This window comes from Gadus morhua, chromosome 11 (assembly GCF_902167405.1).
Source record: "Gadus morhua chromosome 11, gadMor3.0, whole genome shotgun sequence".
In the NCBI taxonomy this organism is placed as follows: domain Eukaryota; kingdom Metazoa; phylum Chordata; class Actinopteri; order Gadiformes; family Gadidae; genus Gadus; species Gadus morhua.
The window spans coordinates 1452519-1472243 of record NC_044058.1 but is presented as its reverse complement, the minus strand read 5'-3'; the positions used below and the strand labels follow the sequence as shown (position 1 = coordinate 1472243).

The 19725-nt window shown below is 44.0% G+C and overlaps 1 protein-coding gene across 2 annotated transcripts in view; it reads right to left on the bottom strand.

The window, feature by feature from the left end:
- The window catches only part of plekhg4b (pleckstrin homology domain containing, family G (with RhoGef domain) member 4B), a 59958-nt gene extending 40696 nt beyond the window's left edge, over positions 1-19262 (bottom strand). The window contains exon 1 of one of the 2 annotated variants that reach the window (XM_030371181.1): positions 18830-19262. In XM_030371181.1, the coding sequence (XP_030227041.1) occupies positions 18830-18949 (120 nt within the window). In that variant the 5' untranslated portion in view covers positions 18950-19262. Of the gene's footprint in view, positions 1-438; positions 824-18829 lie in introns of those variants that run through there. The other variant, XM_030371182.1, reaches the window with a different exon arrangement.
- Positions 19263-19725: the final 463 nt, after the last annotated feature.

Here is a 19725-nt window from a genome sequence, read left to right as displayed (position 1 = left end):
ACAGAAATACACAGAACACGGCAAATATCAAGGATCTGACAAAACCAGGTGGGAACTAAACCAGAAAGAATATCTACACACAAGTTATAATAACAAACAAATAAGACAATCAATCATTGATCTGATTATTCACAGCATTGCGAATACACTTTATGCTCCTAGCTACAATGAAACTCTTATGTTAGCTTCAGAAGATCTGCTTTAGGCTTCAGAGCCAACATAATATCAGGGAGAGTATCTGGAAAGTTGTAGACTGCGAATACTGTGACATCACACTGTAGGAACAACAACAAAAAAGAAGACAGCTCCTTAGATGCCTCAAGAAACACACACACACAAACAAACTCCACAGAATAAGTAGGCTATTTTTTGAATCGGCCTGAACCATTTGGTGGTTTACAAATCCATTCCCGAGTTGCTTTGTACTGATGAACTTACCTTAATGCTCAGGTAGTTGTCGACACTCCTGGACTTGGCTCTGGAGTGCATTCTGTCCAGCTAGAGCATCAAGTTCCAAAAGAAAGTTACTAAACTTGAATAAGTACGAGGACGGCGGCATCCCCCCGAGACATGAGGTCCACACTGTATGTGCTGCGAGTCATTACTGTGCTGCCGGCCCAAGCTATTCCTCTCTTTCTCTCTTTTTCCTACTCTCTGTCCTGCCTGAACCGACTAAACGTCTGCTGGAAGCGTGAGAGGCAGTGCACTCGGTTCCTGGTCACTCCCCTCCCCTCCACACACACTCAAACACACACTCAAACACACACACACACTCTCACACTCTTCCACCAAACAACGCAACCTTCCCCCGCTCGGATGCTCCTGACGCCTCTCCCAGCTGGAGAACGCATACTGATGCAACTTCCCTCACCATTCAGAAAAAACACACTACCTGACCTGCCAACCCACAATAACCACCACCCCCCCCCCCGCCAATGGACCCAGCAAGGGTTAAAGGGCGCTGACCAAACACCACACCCCAAACAACCCACCCCTACCCCTGTGACCCCAGCATCCCCCTCCCCCACTGCAGCCTCCACCCCCGCTGGCCCGCTCCTCATCCCTCAGCGGTCTCTCTTTGTCCTCACAACACAAATGGACTAGGGTTTTAGCTTATTCTGATGCTTTGGAAAAGGCAAAAGAAGACATCAGCATAGGGTTGGTGCTTCAGGTTACTTAACTACAATGTGTGTTCTGTGAGAGTGTCAGGGGAACAGCCAATCCCTGGGCAGACCCTCACACGGCATTAACATATGCAGGACATCTTGTTGTTCCAGAAGACGGTGATACAAGTGGGGATAAAAGTTCCATATATTGATTGCTTGTCTGTATTTTTAAGTAAGACATCGTTGACTTCATCCAGTGGTTCAACCAGGTCCTATGGGTTTGTCAATATATATAATATACACAGTAAATAATATCTAAACATAATTCAGCAGGATTGCCTACATTCCTTGACAACCACGTCAATGGATTTCAGAGGTTTATTGTGCATTCTTTATCAGCATCATCCACACATCCACACACATACGCACGCACGCACACGCAAACACACACACACACACACACACACACACACACACACACACACACACACACACACACACACACACACACAAATAAAAAAGTGAGAGCTGGCATATTTTAGGCTTGGGGTGTAGACGAAGAAAGCAGTGCGACTAGGTAATTAGGTGTGGTATATTTAGAGAGAGGCACTGGATTCTTCTCATAGGCCAGGGGTCTCAGAGAGCCCACCGACGTTACACTAGTGGCCACTACACGTAGGAGGGCTCCTCCGGGGTGATACCCTCATGCTAGGTCTTAAAGAGCTCTAATCCTTGCCCGGAATCGAACTGTAGCATGTCCATAGAATCCTTGTTTAACTGATGAAAGCTTGCCCAGTCAGACCAAAGATTTGCCTCGTAACGACTTGCAACGAGACTGTTTTGGAACTTCGCAGGGGAAAAGTTGCAGCATTGTGAACTGGTCAGTGCAGTTCGGCTGATGCCGTTGCAAGGAGTCGCAAGGAGTCGCCAGAGATTGAACATTTCAAATCGCTAGGTCCAGTTTTAGAAAACAACAACGTAGCTATTTCTCTTCAGCCAATCAGGAAACAGCACAGAACAACTTGTACGTCACAGCCTTACTCCGTCCCGGTCCCGTACTGTCCATAGTACCCTACACGTTAGCTATAATCGTTGTTATGGTTACATGCGGCAATTCCAACATGCCCCCATTTTTTAGTAGGCCTACCGCCATTCCACCAATCAGTGACGCCAACTTCAGGTCAACATTGGGGATCATAAATATTTCCTTCAAATGTGTTCAACCAAAAAGTAGCCATTTCAGTATTATTATCTATAATTTGCTTGATTAATTTCCAAACTTTGGATGTGATGATGTATGAAATAACCCATTCCATCAATTGACGAATGCATTTTACGAGTGTGTTACGAGTGGCGGGGCATGCACTCATTTAACATGCCCTGGGAATGTATAAATATTCTATGAAACTTAAAACTTGACCATTTACTCATTAGAGTTGGATTTAAACTCAGAGCAGGACCACAATTGGAGTGGATTGGACGAACATTGGAACGAAATTTATTGTTTGGAGTGTTGCGGCAGAACGAATCAAGGAATGGGTGCAGTAGGCTATATCGGCCCAAAAGCAATAGGCATATAATGCGCTTTACAAAGGAGAAAGGCGAGAATATAGACTACACACCCACCCCTTTACACAAATTCTCGAAGGGGATCAATAAAAATAAACAGTTTTTGCCCATAGAAATCTCTCTACAAAGATTGGCGTAGGCACCCTGTTTCTGCCGCTGAAGTAGGCATACCCAACTGTGGCTCCATATTCTCGGCTTTCTAACTCGCCGTCTTCTTCTTTTCATTAGGCCTTTTAGCATTGCCAAGCCGTTTCAGTCGCGGCTTGGCACGCCCGGCGATTTCACCGTCTTACCTCAAGTTTCCTGTGTAAAACCGAGGGGCTAAAATCCCCCGTTTGTCACCGCGCAGGCTATCTTGGTTCACTGGAGAAGGCGGGTTGCGCACAGAGTCTAGACCTCTTTAGAATAATTTGAATGCTCCCGAATGTTTTAATATTTTTATGAATGAAGAAAGCCTTATGCAAGAATGAGTTCACGTCTGGGTGTAGGCTACATACGCGATTAACTTTTTGCAAAAACGCAAACATACTTTATTTTGCTGACCACTTGCTTTTTTATCCCGACAAAAGCCTCCGGACAGTTCCTCTGCGTCTCTCTCATAGATCGCACCATCTTTCAACATCTTTGTTTAATGCGACTGCATCATCTTCTCTCACATGATTAGCAGCTCGCGGTTTCACTTTCTCTCCAGTTAGAACTGCTCATGATGATATCGCTGCGTTGTCTCTGTGGAGACAGCGCAGCAACACCTCTACTCAAGCCCTAGCTAGCTCAAGCAACCTAATTGCAAACCCAAGTTAGGCTACTTTTTAGCGGGATGCTGATGCTGTTGCGGCTCTCAGCTGTGCCAGAGTGTTCCCAGTTGCTAGGGAAACCACCTGACTTCGCCGCCCGGTGCAGCAGTGTGAACTGCCCAGTTTTTAGAACGTCGAAGCCCGTCTCGTCGCAAGGAGTCGCAAGTTGCGAGTTGCAAGTCGTTGCGAGGCGAATCTTTGGTCTGAATTGGGCTGAGGTGAGTGCTGCATGTAGCGCTCAACAATTGTTCTTCATAAGTTTTCTTCTTTCTTTCTTTCCTCTTTATTATTATCTACAAACTTTGGGACCTATCTCCTTCCTCAGTTTTTCACCTAGAGACACCATTCAAATTTGAAAATGTTCAGAGTAGCTTGGAATCGCGCGCTTCTTTTCAGATATTTTTAAAAGTCTTTTTTTAAAAAGACTTTCAAAATACTATATTTTTTCAACCGTTAACCTTCGTTCAAACCATTTAACAAATCTACACATTTGTATCTTCAATAATATCCAAACAGAATTTCGATATCATTTAAAGTTTATTCAGAATCACAGTTTTTGTTTCATGCCGGCTTCGTTTTCAGTTGGTCTCATTGATTTGCGTTGACGCTGGAGCTGAGGACGTTCAGCCATGTTGCCAGATTGGGCAGTTTTCCCTGCCAGAATTCGATACTTTTGGAGGAGGTTCAGGCAGTGTTGCCAGATTGGGCTGTTTTTCCCACTCTATTGGGCTACTTTAATTGTGCGTACACATCGCTGGAACACATACTCCGGGCTATTGAGACCATGTACGCAGGAACAAGGTCCAAGGTGGTTAACCCAGATGGCAACACTGAGAAGTTTGATATCCTGGCTGGAGTAATGCAAGGGGACACACTAGCCCCCTTCCTCTTCATCATTGTCCTGGATTACGCGCTCAGAAAAGCCATTAGTGGGCGGGAGCAGGGCCTCGGCTTCACCCTAACCCCAAGGAGGTCAAAGCGACACCCTGCAGTTGTCCTGACAGACCTGGACTACGCGGATGACATCAGCCTGCTCTCCAACAATGTGGAGCAAGCACAGGAACTCCTGAACAGAGTGGAGCTGGAGTGCGCCAAGGTTGGCCTTAGGCTAAACGCCAAGAAAACAGAGGTCATCACCTACAACATCTCACCGGAGCATCAACCACTGACAACAACTGGTGGCACTGTGCTGAAGGAAGTCGAGGACTTCAAGTATCTGGGCTCATGGGTCAACTCAACCAAGCAGGACCTAAAGGTGAGGAAGACACTCGCATGGAGGGCCCTGAACGGCATGACCTGTGTATGGAATTCCAACCTCCCCCGTCAAATCAAACTCAGCTTCTTCTATGCAACGGTAGAGTCTGTTCTCCTCTACGGCAGCGAATGCTGGTCCCTGAAGCCAACCTTGTACACTGTAAAAAATAAAAAGTTGAGAAAACTCAAAATTGCAAGGCAACTTACTGCAATACATTTTTGAGTTTTGAGCCCAACAAAATGTCATTTTTCTTCTTTAGACAAACTTGAAAGTTAGAGTTACACCAACTAAGATTTTATATTTTAAAAAACTCAAAAAAGTAAGTCAGGGTTGTTAACTTAATATTTCAAATTAAGGTTAATATTATTTAAAAAAAAAAAACATTTCAAAGAATCCAAAACTAGTTTTAAGTTCACTTTATTAAAATTAATAATTGGAAACTTCCATTTTACATTTCTGAATGCCAGACAGCAATAGAACAAGCAACATATAGCTAGTTCAGCAGCAGAGAATCGCTGTCTAAATGCAGCAAACCAAAGTGCAGAACAAGTTCGACATTATGGTCAAACTTGTTCTGCACGATACGGGAGCCCAGGTTAAACGGTGACGCAACTCTCGTGCCTCATACACCGCACGATCCCGAGAGCTGCCTTTATTTAACACACACCCACAACACACAGCGCACCGCATACCCAACCAACGGACATGCAAGTCTCGGTAACGGTGGCGGCAACACTACACACAATAAACAACACACAAACAATAAAGACCCCAAACCCGTTAACCCCACTCAACCTAACAGAAACAAATTGACAAAAGGCAATAAACCCCTTTTTCCCAAACGGCATCACGAATACCCAGACTCCCCGGGGGGTAGGAGTCGCCACAATATTTACCATCTGAAAATTCCGTTAGGAAACCCAGTATTTTCCAAAGTGTCGAAATGTGCATGTGCACCGTAGTTGGCCCAGCCTCAGACAGAGTCTGACTTAAACCCGTGTGTCTTGCTAACAAAGACTACACTGAGCCCAACTCTTGACCCAAAACTCAAAATTGTTGGTTGGACTAAATTGCATTAGACAGTTGACATGAATACTTAATGTTTTCTATTCATTTTACTCAGAAATCATAATGAGACCAACAATTTTAAGTTTTAGTTTTTACAGTGCAGAAGTCTTTGGACGGGTGCTACACCAGAATGCTGCGTGCATTACTTAACATCAGTAAGAGTACAGATTTCACCAACAGGATCCTGTATGAAGGAATACCAAGGGTGAGTGAGAAAGTAGCTGCCAGGAGAATGAGACTGGTGGGACACTGCCAGTGACACCAAGAGCTGCCAGCCAGCAAATTGGTACTATGGGAACCAACGTGGATGTACTCAAGAAGGATGCAGGAGCGCAAAGTACCAATTAGGGCCCGACCGATATTGATTTTTGAGTGCCGATGCAGATTATTTTCAGAGAAAAATTACGATTACGATTTAATCGGCCGATTAAAAACAAAACAAAAAAAACATATAAAACGTCGTTTTTGATACCTTAAATATACTTTTAACACTTTTGACGAATATGTGGGTTGAATGCAGAACCTTTGAGTGTTTTAGAATACATTTACAGTAAAAAATGAGTGTAATGTAAAACGTAAAATAAATAACTAACTCCCAATGTGCTGCGCTCGTGAGCAGTGACTAACACGTGCGTGCTGAGCAGTATGGTCTCACCGTTAGAGTCTACAGTATAACAAATTAACATGGCCTGGGACCTAAAGAAAAACATGCACAACATGCTCAAACAACGCGTCTTGTGTACATTGGTGAGGTGAGCGCGCAGCTGCCTGAGCAAGCGTACTCTCATGTCGTACGGTAAAATTCAATCTCCTCTTTTTTACTCCAGCTAAAGTTGTTAGTTAGCAAGGCGAGTAGGAGAGTAGGAGCGCAATCTGCAGGATACTAAGCGCAATAACATTAAAAAAAAAAAAAAAAAATCTGTTGTAATCGGCGTCTTTTTGGCAGATGTTGATTATTTTCAAAAAGGCTATAATCGGCCGATTAAATCGGCAGGCCGATGAATCGGTCGGGCCCTAGTACCAATGAACTGGCCAGATCTATGGAGAATAGGAATGACTGGAAGCAACGATGGAGGGCTCGTCTAAGGACGACCTAGAGAGATCATATTACATACTTTACTATTGATTGACGTTGTAACGTCTGTTGGCATGACTTTGCTCAGTTTTAAACGTTGTGTACTGGTGAACCAGCTCTAGATAAGGGGAAGTGTTGCCTTCCATACAGTGGCTATACTGTATGTGCTTCTCATAAATAAAAGCAAAAGGATAGTAGGTGATAGGCATCAAGGAAATAAAGGCATGCAAACTTGAAACTGATCCTACTTAGTTCTGTTTAGTTCTTTTTATCGGATAAAAAAAACCCTGCTGTGAAGAACTTTTAAATTCCCAACCGGCTGTTTCCCAAGTGCACATGAACGGACGCTGTTGGGAACACGCGTAAGGGTGAGTGTCATCACTGGTGGCGAGCCAGTTTTGTTATCACCAGGAGAGTGAACGCGCCTTTAATCACACACCGGCTTGCTATTCTCTTAAAGACACACACACACACACACACACACACACACACACACACACACACACACACACACACACACACACACACACACACACACACACACACACACAATACACCGCACCACAATACAAATGTATTACACTGCAATACATTTGACCTTTCAGATTCTTCAGTTCAATTCAATTTACATTTCTGCATTTTAGCAATGCTTTGCGCTTTTCATTCAGCTGTCACTTTATTTGTCTCCAAGCATTTGCAATTTTTTTAAATGGTGTGCATGTTTACATTGTTTACTCCATTTAGACTTTTGAACTTTTTTTCTAATCCCTTCACTTAATTTAAGCCATTTAACGTTTCTTCATGTCTTAATCTTTGTGGCTTTATTAAAAAATATTTTTAACCTCACTTTGTAGGCCTACTACAGCACTCACCGCATTTTCTGCAGGAAATGCATTTTCTAGTTTATTTTTCTCTCTTTCAATTCCTTTGGGCGATTGAGTAGGGTGGGATGTAGTTGTGACGACCTTCCTCCTGTCATCCTGTTTTGAGCCTGTGGCAAGAGCCTTGCCATTATTTGTGAAGGATAAAGTACAAACAAAGTAAAAATAACTGCATTATTTCCTCTCAGCATTCTCATGCCTTTAACGATACATTTAGGAGGAATGACTTAAGGCTGATGGCTTGAGTCTTTCTACCTCTATGACCAGAGATCAGCTCAGACTGCCATAGTTCTGAGCACTGATCCAAAACACAGGAATAAAGCCTTGTATCTTCAACAATGGCAGAGAATCTCAAAGGATGTAAATTTGTATGACAAAATTTCACAATTTAAACAGTTCATAAGTGTCAGTTCATGTTTTGAATGAATAAATGGCAATGCAACTGTCTACACACTGTAATTTTGTACACATATTAAACGTTTCCTGTTGATTTTCCATGAGTGGGCCATGGTTTTAAATAGCCCCCTATTTACGTAGGCTTCTGGTAAACAATATTTATGTGATGTGAGAGGGCAGATAGGCAGGGGCGTAGCCAGGACATATTACTGTGGTGGCCAGCTCGGGCCAGTCTTATACTTGGGGTGGCACTTGATTGTCAACGGGGGGGGGGGGGGGGGGGGGGCTATTTTAAGTGCAATAGTTATTCATGATGTCAAAATATACGAGTTGCACTGTCGTTGCGAGGCGATATAACACTTTGAATAAAAATAATAAGTCAAAGTTAGATCAAACTAATAATGCATATATTTTAGCTTTCTTTAGACTTTCTTTTTTCTCAGGATTTTTTCATTTATTTTTTTCAGACCCGGGGGGGGCCAGCAGGGTTTTCAACCTCTGACCAGGCCCCCATGTGGCTACGCCCCTGCAGATAGGCAGTCCCAGGGGCAGCCTGCCCTCTGATAACATTACCCAGGGCATAAACAACCCCGATGGCATGAGCTCCGCAGTTCATCATTTTATCATAACAACCATCAATTACACTTACTGACCACATGGAAACATCCCACAGATCTAGATCTGCAGGCACTCCATCATGGACTTGCATATACAGAACCCATTCACACACACACACACACACTTATTATTATATCTTGGACAACCAAATTAAACAGTGTGGTGCTGATAAGTGTAAAAAGTGTGCATTTCAATGGAGCAGAAGTTGCCTTATCAGCATTATGAGCCTGTCCAAATAGGCCGCAGTACAGTCCACAGTGCAGGGTGGTCAGTCCTGAACCAACAGATACACAGACAACAGGCTGCTCACCAAACTGTGGAATGTGACACCTTGGTCTCACCTCAGCCAGTGCCACCCTCCAAGTGCCCTGTGGCCAGCTGACCTGCTCCTCAGACCTGCTACAGACCACCGGCCGGCTGATTCTACCAAGCAACCATCTTCAGACATGACCCTAAAATTCATACTGTGTGGTACAAATCTGAAAGATTTCTCAAAGCTACAAGTTTGAACAACTTCTCAAACTACAGAAATGTTGACAGTACCATTAATATAACATATAGTATAAGTATATTGAGTAATATGTAGAAAATAACTGGGCTAAGATGTCTCTTATCTGGTTATATCAATACGATAACGATATGTTAATTGTTAGGGAGACCTCATATTCTGATAGTGCCATATCATTGCCATTTCACTTTTTGGTAGTAGTTAAATTAACCCCGTCGGTCAGTGCATTGAATAGATCGGCTCAAAAATAACTGACTAACTTCTCAGGCTTGAGGCTGTTTCACGCACACCAGAAGGTATACAATGAATGTTTCTTGTGTAGAACAGTAAAACATAACAACCAAGAGGTTTGGGTATAAATAAAAATAATAGAAATTATGGTAAAATTAATAACATGAGTTGTACTCACGAGGCCGGTGCTGTGTGTTAAATCCACATGATAGAGAAGCCAAACTGCAACACAACAACACAATGAGAGAGTGAGTAATCACGGCGCTCCCACTGGTCAGGAGAACACACCTCGCACACACCCAGCACTGACGCACAACAGCCCTGTAGTAATCCTGTAGTGACTGAGCTCCTCTGGTCATCCCGCCAACCCCACCCCCACTCCACCCAGTGGATCACACTGCCGTCTGGGCTCCTCTGGTCACCCCGCCGTCCCCCCACTCCACCCAGTGGATCACACTGCTGTTTGGACTCCACTGGTCACTCCGCCACCCCCCAGAGCCACCCAGTTGATCACAGTGCCGGCCCCGTCCCTCTGGGCCCTGGAGTACGCTTAGAGAACACTGATGACGAGGACCCAGCTATAAACACAACACATACACTCACACACACCAACTCACCACGCAAGTACACAAACGCACAACATGAGCACACACACACACACAACACACATGCGTGTGCGCACACAGACACACATGCACAAACACACACACACACACAGAAATACAAACATACCCCTACACATTTTTTGAAATGTTTCGGAAGTTTGACAATTTATTAAGCCAATTTTGAGCCAACAATTATAAAACACATATCTCCTTCCACCTTCTCCGTGGTCATGAAAGGCAACAGAAGGCTCCACTCCACACCAGGCAACATGGCTTCCCTCCGAGGGCAGGAGACAGCTGCTGCAAGGACAGCCATGTCACAGCCACGCACTCAGCAAAAGGGGGAAGAGTGTGCCACCTGTCAGACCCCCCCGCCATGTACCTAGGTCCCCCTGCTGTGTGGACATCTTGGTCCCACACAAAGCCACTGTCTTCCCAAACAACGTGCAAGCACAGGTGGCTGGAGGAGGCAAGGTCAGGTTACACACCCGGCTCCCACAGCTTGGTCCAACACCCCCACACACACGCAGCCCCTAACACAAACACACAACACGGGATAGCCATGCAAAGGACCCTCACCCGCCCACTAAGGCTTGATAGGTATGTATGATAATGTACACAAATGATCCAACACCAGCAGGGTGCATGCAGGACCGCTGTTCCAGCTCTGTGGTGTCAGCGGTGTGGTTGTTTTAATGAGGGGTGCTGGCACACACTGCTGCCCCGCTATTATGACTCCTGCAGCCACATTTAACCCTGACCTCAACGCATCTGGTCCAATAACACCTCCGCTGTGATGCAGGGCAGCATGCTGCTTTATATTAAACCCACCTCTGTGTCATTGGACAGGTCTGTACAGACTTGTCTGGTTTTACAGCCTGACGGAATACGTCTCAACAAGCGGTAAAAACATTTCTCCACGACATGATATAGATCCTGGAATTGGACGATGCACACAGTTTTACTCTGTCATTAAACATTACTAACTTTACTCAATTAAACATTACTAACCCCTCTCTCCTACTGAATCAACATGCCTCAGAAATATGATATGAAGAATTATATGCAGCGGCCAATCAGAACGACTCCAATACTCCAAGTTAACGAAATAAGGCTCAAACTGTTCAAACAAAGCAAAACCAATCACCGCTTACCCTCTTGTGCTCAGAAGCCTTGGTGTTCCCGCCTTAAAACAACGCACTGCGGGGAGCCGCTTGCTCTCCGGCCCCCCTGACAGCATCTGTCTAACCAGAGAGGACCAGAGAGAGGCCTGACATGTTTCATCAGACTCACGGCTCTGTTGACTGAGGAGAAACCAACGTTGTTCCGCAGCAGCCAGGCTACAGGGTTGCTGGCCCCTGCAGGCATCCCAATTCCTCGGCGGGGCGTAGCCTAGCTCTCTTATCTAGCACCCATCTTCTGTGCTGTGTACACTGTCAGGCTGTGCTGTGGCCCTGCTGGGCAAGCATGGGTGCGTGCACACACACACACACACACACGTACACACACATGCACACACAAGCACACACACAAACATGCGCATACACACCCACACATATACGCACACGCACACATAACCTTTTCCCTGCTCCGGACTAGGGCCCGACCGACATTGATTTTTGAGTGCCGATGCCGATTATTTTCAGAGAAAAATTACGATTACGATTTAATCGGCCGATTAAAAACAAAACAAAAAAAAAGCATATAAAACGTAGTTTTTGATACCTTAAATATACTTTAAACACTTTTTACGAATATGTGAATTGAATGCAGAACCTTTGAGTGTTTTAGAATACATTTACAGTCAAAAATGAGTGTAATGTAAAATGTAAAATAAATAACTAACTCCCAATGTGCTGCGCTCGTGAGCAGTGACTAACACGTGCGTGCTGAGCAGTATGGTCTCACCGTTAGAGTCTACAGTATAACAAATTAACATGGCCTGGGACCTAAAGAAAAACAGGCACAACATGCTCAAACAACGTGTCTTGTGTACATTGGTGAGGTGAGCGCGCAGCTGCCTGAGCGAGCGTGCTTTCATGTTGTACGGTAAAATTCAATCTCCTCTTTTTTCCTCCAGCTTAAGTTGTTAGTTAGCAAGGCGAGTAGGAGCGCAATCTGCAGGATACTAAGCGCAATAACATTAAAAAATAAATAAAAAATAAAATAAATAGGTTGTAATCTGTGTCTTTTTGGCAGATGTTGACTATTTTCAAAAAGGCTATAATCGGCCGATTAAATCGGCAGGCCGATGAATCGGTCGGGCCCTACTCCGGACATTCAAAATGTAAGGGAAATTTCTTTCAGATTTCCAAATGTATTGCTGTTGGATTGTAACCACAGAAGTGCCAGGGCTAAAATACCAACAGGAGTGTTAGTCGAACATCGGCATAAAGACTTCAGTAACATCAGAGGAAATAAAGCACAGCTCTGTGAGACCTGAAGGGGGGACAATGCTGAGCCTATCAAAATGCAAAGCGCCCCGGGTCCTGGTGATAGGCTCAAATGTTGGCCTCATTGTTATGTGGATTACTTGAGCCACTTGGCAAACACCTCCAGGTGCACATTCCACAAGGGGAAGGGGCAAGGTGAGCCCATCCTCTGAATCAATAAAACGCTGACTTTAGTCTTGGTCTCCTGCCTTCCAATCTTGCATTCCTTAACAAAGAGAGGAGGCTCAGAAGGGCGCCAGTGCTTTTTGACCTGTATGATGTCCCGCACCCTCTGTAGAGAGAAGGTACCCACTCTGAACGGGCTTCACATGTAGAGCCATGGGTAAGGAAGTCATTTACAGGATCTGAGATGAAGGGGTTAAGGCTGACAGCCAGACCTTTGGTCTGAGCTGTACAACTGGTCACACCTGGCTCTTTAATCTGCCCAGGAGGAAGGAGCAGAAATACCAGCTCCTTCCTGTAGGTTCCTCCTGGTCGGTGACTCAGAGGCAGGTGAAGGCTAACTTACAACCAACGGCTGTTATACAAAGCTATTGCAGGTAACAAAATATGTAGGCATCTAGATGGAAATTGTTCAGTCACAATAATTCCATTCACACTCAGCTAGTGACCATATAAACAGGCAATTGCAGATAGATTAATTAGGGCATAATTAGGGACCTTTCTAATTTCCAGTAAACCACATGACCCAGGAGAGGCCCCCAGAGCAGCCTGGGGCCCATTAAGGACATGCTCCCATGCACTTGACCCTGTTGCATTGCACACTACAAATGATTGCACATCTGGAGATAGATCAAAGGGAGGGGGAGGGAGAGAGAGATAAAGGGCTAAAGCGTACGGTCGAGGTTGAGGCAGAGAGAGAGCTGGAGGTAAAGTGGGGGGAGGTCAGTATTTAGGAAGGCAGATAGGAAAGGCGAGGTACTTCCTGTTTTCATGGCTCTGATTAAACCCCTCTCCCTGAGGATCGAGCGTATCGCCAAAGTGTTCTGGAGGCCTTCAAAGATCACCTTCTTAACCACAAAACCATATTCATATATTCGATTCCAGTTAGGCCTACTAACTTATAATAGCCTCATGTGTGAGGCTATTAAAAGTTACACTCCACACACGCGTTCACAGAAAGTCATATTAACAACTAGGTATATCTGCCTCTGGGGAAGTACCTACCTAATCAAGACATGAGAAGGGGAGGGCCTTTATTTGCCAGTAGGGAAACATTAGGATTGGACAGTTAAAATGACTCCAGTCATTTCGACACAAGAAGTGAATAGCTACAACAAGGCTCTCTAAACAATCTCTCTCTCTCTCTCTCTTTAACAGACAGACACTCCTTCTGGAGTGTCTGTCTGTTAAGGTGCGTTGAGGTGCGTTGAGGTGATTTGTAGAACGGAAACGTTCTTATGCAACGGAAACGTTGTTCACTCCTCCAGTAAATAGGACGGACCTTAGCTACGACTTGGCAACGGGAGGTATTCTAGTCCGCTGAGCCAGCAGCTAACATTATGGAATGTACATATTTATGTTCGAAATTCGTCACAGCCTTTATACCACAGATACTCTAGGGTCTATAGCATTTCAATGCATTGTCTCATTACAGTTTAATTCATTTTTCACAATTTACCAGCTCTCGTTTGGAAGAATAATCATTGCGCCATTCGTTTCAATGGAAATTGCGACGGTCTATACAACTTAGTGTACATATTTATAATTTGAAATTCGTCCCATCCTTTATACCACAGATACTATCTGGGTTTATAGCATTGGCTCTCAAAGTGCGGCCCGCGGGCCAATGGCGGCCCGCAGAAACATTCCTGGCGGCCCGCAATGACATACAGATGGAAGTTATGATAAAAGGTTTTTGTCTTTTTTAAATTATTATATCAATATTCATTTAAACATTCATTTGAACCTCAGTTTCGTGATTTAGACCTCACTTGACCTCACTCCCAGAGGTCCACGGTGCCAATGTTTTTTTCCCCACTGGGATGCTGACGGCGTTTCCCGCAAATTTCTTTTTCCTTTGGTGGCTCTCAGTCAAATTTTGGGTTCCTAAATTGGCCCTCAGCTGTCAAAACTTTTAGAACCCCTGGTCTATAGCATATGACTTCGTTTTCTGATAACAGTGGAATGTATCAGTGAGCTGACAACATTGTAATTAACAACGCTACTGCAAATTAACCACACGGAAATAACCATGGCAACCGGTCAAACAAATTTTCTTTTTGCATCTTTCTGCGCGCGCATCCGCCGTCGACGGATGTTTAAAAAATATTGGATGCACACGTAAGCTACAGAGAGGGTCTCCGACAGGCTCTCCGGCTACGGAGAGGGCTCTCCGTGTCTACGTACAGCACTTTAACATGCATACTGTGGCAACCCGGCCGTTGCCAATTAAGGAGATGAAGAGCACCTGAGGAACCGGTGGAGAAGCAGCTTAAATAGCATGCTTCTCCACTCATTCGGGGCTCTCTCAGCCATGTGGCTCGTGCCGGGAGGGAGCCGAGTGAGGACAGCCAAATTGGGGAGACGCGGTAGGGGGAGATCGCACAAACCCATACTAGCGCTAATACGCTTCCCCCCAGGACTGAGTGGGAGAAGACGGGAGCGATAGAGACGCCGACCTCGCAGCCGGACCAGACTCGGAGACGGCCCTTTTTACCCCATAAGAGGAAGAACTTATGTTGTCTTTTGTTTTACCTTTTTACACGTGAGGTGAACGAAATAAAACCGTTGATCCGTAACCCTGTTTTGAGCGTCTCCTTTGGAAATCCCAGCCGCCGACGATCGGGTTTGCCACAATACGCATTTGAAAAGGCACCATCCAGGTATTACTATTACCGTTGCTGTGAAATAAAAACGAACTGTGCAAACCCAGCTCAGGACACTATTTCAACAACCCTTGTCTGGGAATTCAGTAATGCAAATGCCAAAACCAAGTTTATTGGGGTTTTCATTAATGCTGATCTGCGGCCATTCTCCGTTGTTGACAATCAAGCAGTTTTTTAAAATTTCTCCTTAACTATGAACCGTACCGTCCTGTACCGTACCGTGACTTCAAAACCGAGGTACGTACCGAACTGTGACTTTTGTGTACCGTTACAACCCTACATGATACGTATGGAACTTATATATATATATATATATATATATATATATATATATATATATATATATATATATACAAGAGTCAGAGATATGGCTGAATGATTAGAAAAACATACCTTACAAACCAAATTTTGTGAGATCAACAAGACTGTCAATTATCAATGTTTTTGTTCAAGTAGTCTCTGTTCCTGTAGCTCAAGGGTGAGTTTGTGTGTGTGAGTGAATGTGACACAACCCTCTCTTGCCAAATCATCATATCATCAATGACCCGACCCCCCTGTCTGCCCTTAGGCCCAGCCAGTTCCCAGGGTAACACACCTGTACTAAATATCTGACACAATGTGCCATGCACAAGCCACCAACTTTGGATAACAAAAAAGCTGCAAATGAGAACAAAACAGCCGTGGGCAAAATTTGCACCATAGCTCAAAGATGTAATATTAACTGTGGCCCACCACCTCCCATTTATAAAGATGGCCTTGTATAAAAGCTACTTAGAGAGTGGGCTCTTAATGTATAATAGTAACAATAAATATTCAAAGTCGACCCGTTACAGTACAAACTATTAGTTACAAATATTCATAGGCTGGAGCATTTATATATCATATCATATTCAGAGCTGAATGATCGAAATCTAATCCTACCAGGATCGAATCATATTGAGTCAGCTTTCAACCAGTGTATCGGATTACCAATGTATCTGTATAGTTTTGTATCGTATCATAGACCATTCATCCAGATACCTATCGGATCACCTGAGAGGAATAGATACATAGATATTATCTTATATTAAGGTTCACTTAATCCATGACACAACTCATTTCAATGTCAGCACTGCTTGCAACAAAACATCTATGAAGCTCTATAAAGTTACTTTAACAAAATGGTTTTAGAGACAAAGTTATGTTCACTTCCTGTTGTTCGAGCTAAGATATCGTTTCTAAAAGCCTTTGAAAGACTATGAGCAAATCTCGCTTTTTATAGGCCTATTTCTAGCATCAGAACGGGTAGTCAGGAGTACGCCCTCTGGTGGTGAACTAGAGATCTGGAGGCGATCGGTTTGACGAACTGTGAACCAATTGTGAACTTGGAAAAACAACACCTAACCCTAACCCAACCACACCAAAAAAAGCTTCAAAAGATAAATAACAACACATGTACCCGGTCCAAAACAGCCTGCATCCTTTTGCCACTAGAGCCTGAACCATAAAACATCAATAATCAGTTTGAACACTTGGTTCAAATTGTTTACAATCAGCCTTTAGGTATTTTTATTATGCAGAAAAGTAAGAAGCAATGTGAGGTGGGGGGTTGGAGGGGGAAGGCATCAGCCAGCTATAGTCCTCATCAACCCCATCGCCTAGCAACCACATGATGAGCCCCAGAATGTGTACAGTGGCCTACAGTGGCTTTGTTCCTTGGGTCTGCATCCTTCTTTTAACCACACTTGTGTCACTTACTTACAATAATAATGGATTGAATTTATATAGCGCTTTTCTAAAAAGTCAGACGCTTTACAGTGAAGGGGGGGCCTCACTAACCACCACCAGTGTGTAGCAACCACTTGGGTGATGCACGGCAGCCAATCTGCGCCAGTTTGCTCACCACACACCAGCTTGTGGTGGAGAGTGAGGGAATTAATGAGTCAGCCAATTATACAGGAGGATGATTAGGGGGCCAGATTGAATGAGCCTGGTTGGGCCAGGACACCGGAGAAACCCCTATTCTTTGCGATAAGTGCCCTGGGATCTTTTATGAACTCAGTGAATCAGGACCTTGGTTTTACGTCTCCTCCGAAGGACCGAAGGACCCTCATTCAAGTATAAGGGTAAACATAATGTAAACCATTGGTAAATATTTCGTTACAGGGATTGTTACAGAAAACAAGCTTTGTATGTTTCAAAATGGCAGTCTGTAGGCTTAGTGCTGCGTTGCTAACCTCATAAACCACATTGAAAGGAATTTCAGCGTCCTACTGACAAATAAAGTAGTATCGTATCGTATTTGGGATATTCACATGAAGGCCACAACAACTGTGTCAGGTTCTTGACCAATAGGGATAGATAGGCCCCTACCAGGTATCAGTACTTCCTTGTTGACCTATGTTTCCAAAGGCTGTTAACGCTGTTCAGATGGACTCAGCTTCTTAATATTACCCTATAGGTCTTTAATATTTCACACACTAAATTTGGAAGGAAATTATAAGAAAATAGAAATTATGTAGTTTTGTTTGGTTCAAGACATTCTCTATTCTAAAAAAAAATTGATTTTCATGAAGAAAAAACCTTGACTTTGTTGGGTAACTATACTATACTATGCCAGAATAGTTTATTGTGTGCTTTAGAATTAGTGAACCATTTTCTCTAAAGATTCCGGTCCAAAGCTTTAATCAGGTGGAAATTAGAAAAAGGGGTGAGGGGATGGCAGTGGTCAGGGTGGAAGCTTTGGGCCAATTGTTAGAGGCAAACTAGAGGCCTTACAGGGTGCTTTGATGTATCTCTGAGTTAGTTATATGCCACATATTTGAAAGGAGGCTATCATTGAAAACCTAGAGATCATGCTTGTAAGAAAATATGCCAATGAATAATAACTAAATTGGATGCATTAGTCTGCAGTAAATTTGACCAGTCTATCTGTGTGGTTTTACTTCTTCTTTTCAAGCTAGCATATGAAATGTCCGTGGGCCCAATTGAGTGCAATCCAAATATGGTCAATATATTTTCTAATTGCCTGCCATTCAATCTTATGAACACTCCAAAACTCCCTATTACATTATCAGCATTCAAGAGGGTTTCTCCCATGCTCCACACAAGCCCCACTGACCCATTGTGTTGCAGACATTCTCATGCATGTTTTGCAGCCAAGCCAGCGTGTCAATGGCTCGGAGGATAATCATTTTCCTTGAGGACAGCAGAGGCCAGCATCCAAACTAAATAAAGCTGCACGAAAAGGGGACTCAAAATCTATATCAGGGCAGGATGTCAAAAAGGTGGTTGGAGAATCGAAGATTAAGTATTTAATCACAAAACAAACACACCCAGTCGACTTGTCGAAAGTTATGATGATTAAGAACTGTAAAAAGGCGACTGCGAGTGGTTCAGATAAACTGCACAGCTTGCAAATAAAGTGCAACCAACTTTCCCCGTGCACCCCGGGTCTCCTCACCTCTTTGTCCTGCAGCAGGTGCCGCTGCTCGGGAGGATGAGGCTCCTGACTCCGGGGACACTTACTGTCACAACAGGAACGATCCGAAAAAAGTGGTCCAACTTTAGGACATCCATCCATAGAATTTACTATCTGAAACAAGACGCATAAAGGTAAAACGTGTGATGCTATTTAATACAGCAAAATTCCAAGACACAAACGCAGGTTGTAACTTGCAGATGATCAGTGTTTGAGGACGCTGGAGCAGGTTGGAGGAGGTTGGAGCAGGCTACCAGAGCAGGCTACCAGAGGGGTATTTGCATTAAGCCTCCCCTCCCCTCGCCTTTCAGAGCTGCCATTGTTGCTCTCTCAGTTGGAGCTCTGATTTAGCCCTTGCGTAAATCCTTTACTGCGGACCAGGGAATGTCCCCAATGTGCCACACCGCTCACATTGAGCACAACACCCGCACTGCAGGCCAATATTATTGTCAACCTACTAATGCATTATTAATACCTAATAATAACCAAAAGGTTTCGTTTAGTCGACAAGTAGGCTAGTTCGTTGAATTCATTGCCATGAATATAGCTAGCTTCCCAGTATCAAAATAAACAGATTTCCCGCATTTTTCAGTCATGTTACATTAGTTCTTTTTTTCAATTAAAACCGTCTCGACTTGTTGTTGAGGTTGGTCTTTTCCACCTAAGGCCACACGATGGCAGTATAACCCCACTCAGCGGGTTGCTCAGTATAGGGGGATTTTTTGTTTATCAACACGGCGGATGCGCGCGCAGAAAGATGGTAAAGAGAAAATTTGTTTGACCGGTTAACATGGTTATCTCCGTGTGGTTAATTTGCAGTTGCGGTGTTAAATAGCAATTTGTCAGCTAACTGTTACATTAAACTGTAATCAGGAAAC